Genomic DNA, 12,584 nt, shown 5'->3' with positions numbered 1-12,584 from the left:
AACAATGTATGCGAGTGTATCAGTTTTGCGCGAAAACTCAGTAAAAAGCAAAGATCTATATATATATGTTAATCATAACAAGGGCTTTTTAGAATATTGGATCAGTAATGACTGGATCATAATTTACGAACTCGCCAAAAAATTATGTCAATCCAACACAATGGTAATACTCCTTATCGATCGGTGAACAGTGATCTTAAGCCAGTTACAAACAATATAGCCAATTCCGCTAGAAACGAATGTTCGATTATTTTATTGAAAATAATCCACCAGCCGCTTGAATACATCACTGTTGGTAAATGCCGGTACAGATCAGAGATCAAATCAGATAAAGTCAAGATGACAACATTCTGATACTCTTCTGCGTGGTTGAATACGGCCGCAATTCAAGCTGTTATGGCAAGCTATTAGTACCACTTCTATTAACGGCTTTTGCCTGTCTGACTGTCTGCAATGAAACTGATCTTTATCACCAGTGATCACCGCCGAGTCCAGTTTATTAAAAGACCGAGACTGACAACTTTTTAACTCGGCATTAATTCATTTATATGAATGATATGTGTTATTGCTTTCATGCCCGTGTTGACACGTTTGTTTTAATTTAACGTATTATTTTTTCCCATCAGTTGACCGATCACTAGAACTGACCTTGAGGGCCAACTTTAGTTTTAATGAATCTGATTTTTATTTCGTTTTAAAACACCAGCGGTATACTTAGTTTTGAGATTTTTCATATCTCCAAGACTGGTTATGTTAACACTAATTCTTTTACAGACGGTAAAAATGGTCGCATTTATACCTCTCAGCCAATCACACTTAAGTAATTTTCTCCGTCATACAATAAAGCGCTCGTGTGATGGAGCACCAGGCCGAGTATCACCAGTAGGAAATCAAAAATAAGAACTTTAAACGTTTCAGAAAACATAATTTGATAAATCAATAGTTGATTATTCAAACAAACAAACAAACAAAAAATGAAAATAATTGAATATCGAAAAACGTGGTTAGCCCACCTCCACTGATGGGCGTAGATGAGGTATTTTTCAAGTAACACTACATGACAGAGGTCTAAATTGTTTTGCAAAGAACTAAACAAAGATGGCGAATGCTTGGAACCAGTTTCAACCATGGCAGAACCAGGCTTTGCCGCCAGGTTGGGAAACAAGATATGACGCAAACGTCAGAAGATAGTAAGTACTAGTACGAATATGGCAGTAATTTGTTTCGTAAAGCAGTGAACCTTTGATCGATGACTGAACCGAAAGTTTTCTGCCGTATTTGTAGCCAGATGGCTACAAACACGCGAGATAAATTTTTAGCAAAGGTAAAATTCCGGTGACCGTTAGATCAGAGTAGTTATAGATATAGGCAGGCTACTATGATTATGTCGTTGCTGTTTCACAGGCAATATTTAACAAATGAAGAAGCCTCGACTGTGCTCTGTTCTGTTGTAAAACACACAGGAAGCGGTAGAGCACGAAAGAAGTGTAGGGTGAAACACACGACGTCTTGTTTCTACAGATGTATTAACCAAAATGAACTCCATTTTAATTAGTTTTACAATTATAGCACTTTTTAGCATTCCTTTATTGTTTTTGATTGGCTTCGAGTCATTTTTAAGGTGGTTTTGTGATGTTGTTCGAAAAAATGGTAGATCCAAGGGGGCAGCTCTTTTGATGTCATGATGTACATACATGTACCTCCCATGAGACACGATGTCTTCGTCTCATGTTGCTTACCTCAAAAGATATTTTTTTAATTCTGCTACATGTATATCCCCTCCAAATTTCACTTTCATTTAGACTTGCTACTAGTCGACCTCATGATAGCTAAGTGAGCGAAGTGACCTGTGAGGTTTTAGGTGTTGAAAGGTCCTGAAGTGGTCAAGGGAGCGATGAAGTCACGAGAGGTTGACTTGTCTTGCTTGAAGGGAGTTTTTTGCATTTCACGCCAAAAATGAGGAATGGCGTGGCTTGCAACTGTTGTCTCAGGTGATATTTGCGAGCTTGACTTGACTGGGGGACTTCCAAACACCAGTTTAACTTTAATATCTAAAATGCCCGACAACTGTTGTTCTGAACAATCATCTCCAATGTACTGGGTATGTAAGACCCTTAAATGGCACAGGAATTTAGGTTTGAGACCTGATCTTTCGTGAGCAAAATTAATGGAACCACTACCAAGAGGAGAGCATTGCTATTCTCTTCATTTAAACAATTGAAAGCATTCAGAGCTAGCTCAAAAGCCATTAGCTTTTCACTGCTCCGGTTGGGGCAGAAACAAACACATCTTTTCTGGGCAGATATGCTTCCACTGACTTGTGTTGGTAGTCATGCAATATAGAATATCCCATGGCCATTTGCAGCTTCTTTAATCACTTTTGCAATCAACCTTATATTGAATTTAACCGCAAGTCACATTTGTTTGACAGTTCAGTTCCCAAGGCGTATTCATGGCAACTCTGATTGGTCATAGCGCAAAGACCTGATTTTGGGTCACTGAAATTGGTGCCAATCAAGTATGAAAAGTCTTTCGTCCGGCAGGTGATGAATAAACAAGACGAAGGACTTTTCTGAAAGTCTAACTATTATTGTGTATTGTTAAACATTCTTAAATTTATACAGAGGGGTACAGACTCCACACATTCCCCTCCCTGGTCCTAGAAGATCAAAAAGGTGCAGTCTGAAAATATAAGGAGGGTTAAAGCAAAGACAAGAATCACATACATGAACTTGGCTTTGACCTTTTGGTGTTTTCTCAGCTATTTCATAGATCATACAACTCACAAGACAACATGGCAGGACCCAAGGGTGAAGAAACCAGAAGCCATTCCTTTGAGTCAATTTAAGGTAAATCACTACATATATTGAGCGGTCAGTTGCATCCAACGATATGTACAGTGTGATATGTGGAAGAAACACAACTTGAACATGGGACAATTGCATTCGTTAGTGTTTACCAATACCTTTGCGCATTACATAATGAACACGGGCAATTGCATTCGTTAGTGTTTACCAATACCTTTAGGCATTACGTAATCCTTTTGTTTTACTTGCCATCATACATTTTTCATATATTAGTTTTCATTCATAAAAATAAGTGAAAAAAATTCTAATCCTCGGTGTGTGCAGTACGGATCGGAACTTCTTGGGCATTTTCGAATATCGAGGACACTTGGACTGTCAGGGCATCATTTAAAAGTTTGGTTTATAAAATCGTGTGGAATAGAATAAATGTTTAATCTGGTAAACACAACTTGCACATCTACATGCGTTAACTGCAGCATCACAATTTCTTTCTGGTTACACAAATATGTAATAATCATACTTTAGACCGATCTACTTACTAGACAACATGAAAATTATATGCACATGACCTTAAACACAAAAGCCTTTAATACTGCACTGCAGTATAACAAGCAAAGACGGCTGCCTGAGGAAAAAACCCTTCTTTTTCCTTGTTCAAGGAGAAGGGAGCCTTGTTTCCCATAAGAGTTAGTGTTACATGTGTATCTCAAGCAGTATCCTGATTATGCACACCTCCTCCGGTCACAGCTCAATCTGTTTTTTTTTTAAATTTATTTTTAGGCATCTTCAAACACTGGAGGTTCAAGTCAGTTGGTAAGGACAGGATTTGAAATGCTACTTAACAATGTAGTGCATATTTTAACTTGGACACACTTGACAGAAATCATCATCAAATAAATGCAGAGTAAATACATGTATCCTGTGTCTATTATTGGAGAAAGCAACATTTTCTTTTACTGAAGAAAGCAAAATGCTGGAGTCTTGCATGATCATGTACATGTACAAGACATATACCACATTTAAATATTTTCTTAAAGGTCAAGAAACATATACTTGTCCAGTACTTCAATCAATCAATCAATCAATCAATCAATCAATCAATCAATCAATCAATCAATCAATCAATCAATCAATCAATCAATCAAACAATCAATCAAACAATCATTCGTTCATTCAATCAGTCAATTAATCAATCAATCATTTATGTTTCGTCAAGGAGCTACATGATGTACATTGTAAGAACTTGTTCAAAATACGAACGTGTATAGAATATTATATCAATTCTTGTCATGTCTTCAGGAGACCAGTTTTGGTGGCACATCTTCCAAGCCAAGGTCACAGCCAAGACAGCCAGCAACACATAAAGTATGTTCTGAGGGGCATTATACTGAAAACATACATGTACATGATTGTATAATATTATTATACTTGTACGTGTATTTGCTGAGATCCTGCACCCTCCTTAGCTGTATTGTAAATTAATTGTTAAACTTAATAAGTATAACATTAAGGAGGGTACAAATTACAAGCACATTCTGTTTTTGTTTTCTTTATGTCAATGCTGAAAGCTACATTGTAAGTGTGGTATGCAGGGTTCGAAACAGTAACTCGTAATAAACCAAAACTTGGTTTTCAATGATGCTAACTATCCTCACACTTGTCTTGTCTATGTTATAAACTATTCAGAACTGTCTAGTGGTGCTAGATTCTGTGAAATTTGTTCTCATTCTTGCCTTCTTATAAAAAATGTCACTCCCCAATTTTCTGATATTCACTGTACCAAATGTAAATACTAATCAAAGAATCATGTACATGTAGATACAGGTTGTACTTTCTCTCAAGTCATCAAAATTTACATACAGTTCTTACATCCAAATATTAATGTTTAGTGGGTTTGCAAGTTGAGATCAGTGAACACAACACCGAATAGTGTGGGTGTGTGTACAATGTACAGTTTAAATAATTTTAGTTTAAAAGGATACAGAGAATGGAAAAGACAATTTGCTTACAGGTACAGATACATGTACTTGCGGTACTGTAAATTACAGTATAACTATGTGCTGGTAATATATTAAATTTTGCCTTTCTTTCACTGGCAGCCTGCTGAGCCTCAGCATCCAGCCAGTTTTGGTTCTGAGGAGGACTTTCCCATTGATAACATTTTGGCAACCATGTGGAAGGAGGACAAGAGTGAGGAAGACAAGCAAAATGGTCAGTTTTCAACGTGCTTTCTTGCTGGTGTAAATACTACATGTTTATACTTAGACAGAGTAAAACAACTGGTTTGCACCAAAAATAATTTCACAATAAGTTCTTTGCAGAACTCTGACATATAACATGGTAAAGTCTGCATGCGAGCCAAGTGGCCCATCAGGCTGGAGCTTATCCCGGTTTCTGTAGCATGAAGCGACTAGGAGTATTTCTTCTCCCTCCTGGATGGGATGGTAGTCCATCGTAGGGTTACCCCGAGCATTAAGTTTGCCGGTACCCATTTATACACCTGGGTGGAGAGAGGCACTGTGAGAGTAAAGTGTCTTGCCCAAGAACACAACACAATGTCCCCGGCCAGGGCTCGAACCCGGACCGCTCGATCCAGAGACGAGCGCACTAACCATGAGGCCACCGCGCCTCCCATGACATATAACATGACCATGCCATTGACAAGAAACAATCTGTCAGAAGAACAAGAAAATACATGTACAATGTCAGTCAGTAACATGATAACATTTGAGACCACCGAATGATGGAGTGAAATGGTAGAATTTTTTGGCAAGCTTAAAATATCATTGTATATTAATGTTGATAAACCTTCAAACCACTAGAAAATCTCATGCATAAAGATGAATAGTCTCAATTTTACAATCGTACTTCTAAATTTCCCTTCCTGGCATTCTTTTTGTTTCATAATCAGTTTTGTGATTGTTAACCTGTTTTGCTATTCAGTTCTTCTTGTTCATCTGTGTATCTGCGTGTGAAAATGGCCCTAAGGTTGCTGCTGAATGTAATATTTGACCTCTTGCAGTGAAAAAGAAGTTGGTCCGAGAGTTCCCCGATGTTGATGAGGTTGTGATTGATGTTTCCCTTCGTACGGTAAGTTTACTGTGTACTCATATTACATGAATTTGAGTGCTCATTGTACTGGAAAACTGCATGTCATATGTGGCATAATTTGAACATGAGTCAATGCATTATTTTTCTAAATCACTACATTTTCATTGGTAGATGTCACAAACCCACCATATTATTTATAATAATAATTATTGTTCATTTATATAGCACACACATCCATGATTTGCCCAAGGTACTTTACAAAATTATCCCTAAAACCACAGTTTTACTCTAAGAAACTTAGAAACAAAAACTAGCAAAATACCTCAAAAACTAGCAATCTAAAAAAATTAAAAATATGATAAAGAGTCACTCTTAATGATACATTATGATACAGTAAAAGTGACCCAAAGGTCATAAAGCTGCTTTAACTTGCCATTAAATAAATACAGTGTACATGTTCTCTTCAATATCAGTCTTGACCATGTCGAGTTACAAATACTGTGGGGAAGAAATTTTGTTTCGTTGCATCTGGTGATTGGTTTTGTCTGTTTGTTGGTGCATTTGTGGTTTCATTTACTCAAATTTGGTTCGCTTGTTTGTGTTTACTTGTATTTATGGCTGGTTTTCACAGTCACCTCATGAGAAAGTTATGTTACATGTATACATGTATGTAAACTATATACTCAGAGTTTTAGCTCCGTGAAATTACACTGTATTGTGAAATCCATTTTCAATTTAATGACATCACTTGAAAGCAAAGAATGAACTCTCATTACTTTTTTAGACCAAATATGATGAGAGCCGCGCCAGGGAAATAATAAAGAAGTTGAAAGGTACATGTAATTTAAGTTCAATCTTTTATCCAGATTTTGATGCCATTGTAAAAGACTTCCTTATTGCCCAGGGTTGACATAAGGCAGTGCTCGTTTATAATCCTGTGTTGATGGCAATGCACAATCATGTATTTCAGTATTTCATTACATGTACAGTATGATCATGTTGACTCTATTTGTTGTGTTGTAGGGGATGACGACAAACAAAGTGCACCTGCAAAGTGAGTTCATACATGTATAAGCTCTTAACATTTGTAGTGGATTTTTACATGCACTGTCAGTTAGAGTAGCAGTGTTGTACTGATTTAAACAGTCATGCAGCTTTACTCTTTAGAAGAAAACATCTTATCAAATATGTGTACACAACTTGGTTAACATGTGATCATCACTTGTGTTAAGTGAAGTGCAGACAAAGGCAGTGGGTATATTGCATCTATCATCATCGTCGTCGTCATCATCATCATCATCGTCGTTGTCGTCGTCGTCATCATCATCACCACCATTGTCATTATAGTTGTCATTGTCATTTTCATCATTTTCGTCATCGTCATCATAGTATATTATCATCTCTCATCATTATCTCTCTGCATGCAAGTAGGAGGATAAGGCTAGTTGCACATTTTAGAAAATTGCAAGTGATACTAGAGTACGAGACATTTCAATCCAGTCCATTCAGGCAGAATGACTGAAGATGACTGTTGCATTTGAGCCTTATTACATATTCAGCCGGTACGAAAAAATTAGAACTTGTGTGAACCTTGAAAACACATGACATTCATTTTGAATGTCGTCTTGAATGTCGTCTTTTGAAAAGGTCGTTAACTTCCTTTCACAAAGTAACAAAAGCAGCGAACAACAACCAAACTCATACATACAGCTGTACTATTGCATTTACTTTAACGTGCTATAACGCGAAGTCAAAACACAGTGAATCAGTCGAACGCAGCAAAACGCGCGGCGCGTTAATCCCCTCGCGTTCTTAACGCGCTATTAACGCGAAATTTGGTTCGCTTAATTCTGAGCGGTACTGTACATGTATATGGCATAGCTTGGACCATTAAGACAAATTTTGTCTCCTGTACATGTACATGTAGCTTAATGGTATAGTATTCATCCTACACGGGTGCACATACAATGTAGAAGATGACGATGCATTTCCCTTTAGGTTTGACTTATGTTGGAACAACTCAGAACTTTTTGTGAGCAACTTGTGTGTTGCTGATAGAGCACAATTGTTTGTATCTTAACAAATTCTTGATTTAAATTGAGGTACACTGTAATTGATTCAAATTTACAGCCACCTCCAAATCAGTGAGCACAATATAAAACCCTCTTCTTGGACAATCCTCTGTAACACGTGACGTGTGTAATGAATTTACCAATTTTTGAGAGTGTCAATTTTAGGGCCACAAAAAAGGAACCAGGCAAACCCAAAGGAAACGCCCCTGCTGCTTCATCAGCCAAGGCTCAAGCTGCTGCTGCCGCCAAGGCAAAGTCTTCTAGTCAGGAGCTTCGTGCAAAGGCCACTCCTGCTGCCGCTGGTGGTGGTGGTCTTGCTGCAGCGGCTACTGCTGCTGCTAAGGCAAAATCTTCCAGTCAGGAGCTTCACTTGAAAACCACTTCTACTGCGGCCCCCAAGACAGTCAAGTCAACATCACCTGCACCTCCAACGACCACTGCACAGAAAAAGCCAGCAGCTACCCAGCCCAAACAAGCTCAGTAAGCAGACTGCACTTGTCTTATTCTGTGATTATTCATTAACAATTGATTTCAGCACCTTATCCTAGTCTCCTTCGCAGCCGTCATTAGGGTCGTCACGCAACGCTTCTCCCCACTGGAGAAGCGTTGCGTGACGACTCTGATAACGGCTGCGAAGGAGACTACCCCTTATCCTAGCTCTCCTTAACTTTTGGAAAGTGCCATTGGTCAATGTATCGGTAAATATCGGTATATATAATTCGATTTTTTGTGCACAAGAATGGTCTTTGAAGACTAACCGGCCAGATCTTGATTACCCTCTAAATTTGACAGTACATTGTGTGCCTTTTATGCGTCAAAATTTGTTAACACTATGAGGCGATCCTCCAAGCCCTTTTTCTGATGTAGATGTGTACTGTACAACATTAATTTCAAATTGATGGTAACCTTCAAATACCGGTTTTCCAAGGTACATGTAGAAAGACAAGGATGGTTACGCCTGAAAAAGATTGAAAATAACCTCTGTTTTTTGTGTGTGTAACTTCAGAATACCCGGCCATTTTTGAACGTTAATCTAGATACTGCTCCTTTTTTCCGAAATGAGGAAATAAATAATGGTTTGTTTTTCAGTTCATACCCAGGAAGTCCCGCGGTCCCGCAGTCCCGCACCCCCGAACTGCCCCCACGGTCCCGCAGTCTCTAAATCCTTTATCGATCCTTTAGTCGAAGAATACTGAAAAGAAAGAGCAGTGAAATTTTTCAAAATGCGTCGTGGAATAAATCATATTTTGAAGCCGTTTCAAGTACGGTTAAGACTTCCACTGGTCTTATTTGTTGGTGTTATCATAGTTAATAGAAAGGGAATGGTTATGAACCCCCGACAAATTTCTTTGTTGTATGGTTTTCTCTTTTTTTGGCCTTGACCGTGCTCAAAGCACAATAGTTGTTCACACCTGACTGAGGTACTAAGCAATAGAAACGTTTTGGTTACGTAATGTCTGAGCGCAAAACAAAAGATTGTGCACGGTCGTGGACCTTCCAGCATAAACCTTGCCATCTTTGTTTGCTCCTTTGATGTTTGAAGGGCTTCATAACCATTTCACTCTTAAAACTATGGTGTTGTTTATGAAATACTCCTTTAGTTAACATTTCTATGCAACATCATGTGTGTTTTTCATGGACATTGACTGGGTTTTAAACAACAACATTTTTGACAGACATGCAGTGCAATGTAATACCAAGTATTAGTAATTAGACAATACATACTTAGAAAATTGTTTTTGCGTGACGTAGATTAGATCATACAAACTTGTGATTTACACGTGAGGTAGTTGTGCAATCCTCATTACAGTATTTGGGTCGGAAAACACAGTATATGGGCACACGAGAAATAAAGCTTCAGATTCAGAGCATTGAGAAACTTCAGCGGTGGTTAAGGAGGTACAGTATGTGAGCTAAAACAATTGAGAGTAGATAACAAATTTAACAGTTGTCTCCACATCCGTCAGACATAGATATGATGGGTCAGTCACGCAACGTTACGATTTGTCGGCCACATTCAGTTTGTCCAATATTGATAACGGCCGCATGGATAACACAAAATTGGCCCGACTTTTTAAAAATCTGTAATAGGGCAAAAGAATCAATTCGGGTTGGGTCGATTTTCATCCACGCGTTTCAAATAAGGCAAGAAAATGAAGCAGACAAATCGTAGCGGGTAGAATGTTTCGTTCGGAGGAGCCAGCTTTTGACGAATCATACATGTACACGTAGCTTGCAAATGAACCTGTAGGGCCTCTATCAGCCCCTCTCCTGAAAGCTTCTTACAACGAAAAAGGAGCCATCGAATCTATCAAAAGAGTTTTCTTGATTTTTTTAAAATGTTTGCTTGATACATTGCTTGTAAAATATACATGGACTTGTGTGTTTATTGCACGTGACTGTTGTTATGAAATCTACAAGAGTGTGTTACATTTTTTCGTATTTTCTGAAACGCAGTGGCGTGAATGTTTTTATGTACACCTGTAATTGAAATGAAAATAACTTTAGTTTAGTGTCAATGCTCAGTAATGAAACTAACTGAGGACACTGAGAATAAAAAGGTCAGTATGGCTGTGTGTTGTTTTTTTAGCTAATTTAATTTTTCCTCTCCTCTTTTGTCTTAGACGCGAGATGGTGTCGGTGGCCAGTAAAACCTACAGGTCTCCTCTCCTGTCTGTTCCTAGTGGACCCAATCCAGCAAATGCACAAGGAGCAAACCCACTGATGCTGCTGTGAGTATTTATGTCTGTACATGCAGAAATTAAAGGTGTCAATTTTACACAGAGTTCAACTGAATGCGGTTCCGCGTGACTTCGGCCTTGTCAGTGAGCGCACTTTACACAAAATAAATCTTCTTAGCTTTGGGCTTCAGTTTTCGGGTGTTAGGAGTCAAAACTGGTAATCAGTCTTTCTTTCTTTCTTTCTTTTTCTTTTTCTTTCATTCTTTTTTTTTTTTTTTTTTCTTTTTCTTTTTTTTTTTTTGCAATAGGCCTGAGTGGGTTCAAACTGAAGGCCCTCAGAGGCAGAATCGTGCGGGACCGCAGAGAGGCATTCGAAAGGGACCTGCCAGGCGACCCACCACCAGAAAAGTGCCCTTAAATTGTGGTACGTATTGAGCTAGATGATAACGTTTTGATATATGCATTACATCTGTACTTCGCACGTGTTACTCCTGGTTTACTTTAAGCCTAAAATATCACATGCAGCTGTCACGGAACGCTCCTCTCTACTACGGGCGAATAACGTTGCGTTACAACCTATATAACAGCTGCCAAAAGGGTTTCAAACTCAGATAAAGCAAAAGAGAAACTATCTAAACAAGAAGCAATAGATTTTGTTATGCGTTGTTATTTGTTTTGTTTTTCTATTTCTGGCACTCGTCAAGTACTTTTCTACAAAGTTCAAATTTTTCTTTCCTTGTATCCACTTACCCATTTTCCCGTCTTTTCCCTTACTGTATCCCGCGGGGGGTGTCCAATCGATAGAAATCGATGATCGGAAAAGCAATCGATCAATCGATACCAATCGATAAAATTAGTTACTGTATGCACTCTTGTGTAATCCATTACTCCTTTCATTTTCCTGTGACAGGTGCTCAAGCAAGCAATCACAAGGGACCCAATAATAATTTGGTTGTAGGATCAATGTTCTGTCCTGTAAGCCATTTCTAAAGCATGCAGACCTGGAATGCCTGTTGAACATGAATACAACAGGTCTTTGCCAGTGCAGTGCTGCTCCAGTACTTTGGTTTTATCATTCTTATAGACGCTTGTAGTGTTAGGTTGAACTGATAACGCTATCCACGGGGTAAATCACTGTATTTTCCAGTGAATAGCGCAGTATATTTTGTCAACGTTTATCCACTGGATAATGCCTTTTTTTTCCGTGGTTATTGCGTTATTGTTGCCATGATGTATCTAGAAGAGTCAAAACTACCGCTCTCGGTAATCACCCACGTCTTGTTTTTGTACCCCTACCCGCCCAGTTTTCCCTCTATTAAGGGTTGAATTGCAGGGACATTTTGGGGCGAATAACCAAGTTTACTCCCTCCTTTCCCTTTACATTAGATGGCGGGTTAGCTTCTCGAGTGCAGATCTTATAAACACGTTCCTTATTCCTGTAAACGAATTGTACATAAAATTAACGTATCTACGATGTCACTGTACTGACATTTCATGGTGCGTTTTAAAATGTAAATCCTTACAATGTTTAATCTCAAAGACTTCTCGCAGTTGCGTACTCGTAAAAAATTCCTCGTCAACGTAATTATCTTAGTCAGCTTTTGTAAGCTGTAACGGTAGAGTCTACCAATTAATAATGTTGATCTCGTGTATATCTTGTAAGAGGTTCGATGTCACTCGAGAATATGATAATATTATTTAAAGGCCGTTGTAATTTTACGTCATTGTTTTAATATTTTAGTCAAGATATTTTATGCCTTTTTCGGTTTGCAACTACAGTAACACCGCATTAAATAGTAGTGTTGTGAACTGTTGTAAAACGTAATGAAATTACACAATTAAACAATGCTTAGCAACAATTGTGTGTACGGAAGGTGGTTTATTATATGGCTAGTTCAGTGGGCGGGCAAGATGAACCGAATCCTGCTCTGCGAATGGTTACCCGAGTGGGAAAGATGGCTCTATCTTACCCG

The 12,584-nt window shown here is 38.4% G+C and overlaps 1 protein-coding gene across 1 annotated transcript; it reads left to right on the top strand.

Moving 5' to 3' along the window:
* The first annotated feature begins 1,053 nt into the window (after positions 1-1,053).
* On the top strand, positions 1,054-12,470 carry LOC110050915 (uncharacterized). The gene is made up of 12 exons (XM_089277790.1): positions 1,054-1,190; positions 2,762-2,849; positions 3,588-3,620; positions 4,107-4,172; positions 4,907-5,018; positions 5,830-5,897; positions 6,643-6,691; positions 6,882-6,912; positions 8,096-8,410; positions 10,555-10,662; positions 10,920-11,035; positions 11,522-12,470. The coding sequence occupies exons 1-12, from the start codon at positions 1,099-1,101 to the stop codon at positions 11,599-11,601; spliced, it is 1,158 nt and encodes a 385-aa protein (XP_089133916.1). The 5' UTR covers positions 1,054-1,098; the 3' UTR covers positions 11,602-12,470.
* The last annotated feature ends 114 nt before the right edge of the window (positions 12,471-12,584 follow it).

This window comes from Orbicella faveolata, unplaced genomic scaffold (genome assembly GCF_042242905.1).
Source record: "Orbicella faveolata isolate gen_17 unplaced genomic scaffold, um_ofav_v1 contig_46, whole genome shotgun sequence".
Lineage (NCBI taxonomy): Eukaryota > Metazoa > Cnidaria > Anthozoa > Scleractinia > Merulinidae > Orbicella > Orbicella faveolata.
This window is presented reverse-complemented; position numbering and strand designations above follow the sequence as displayed.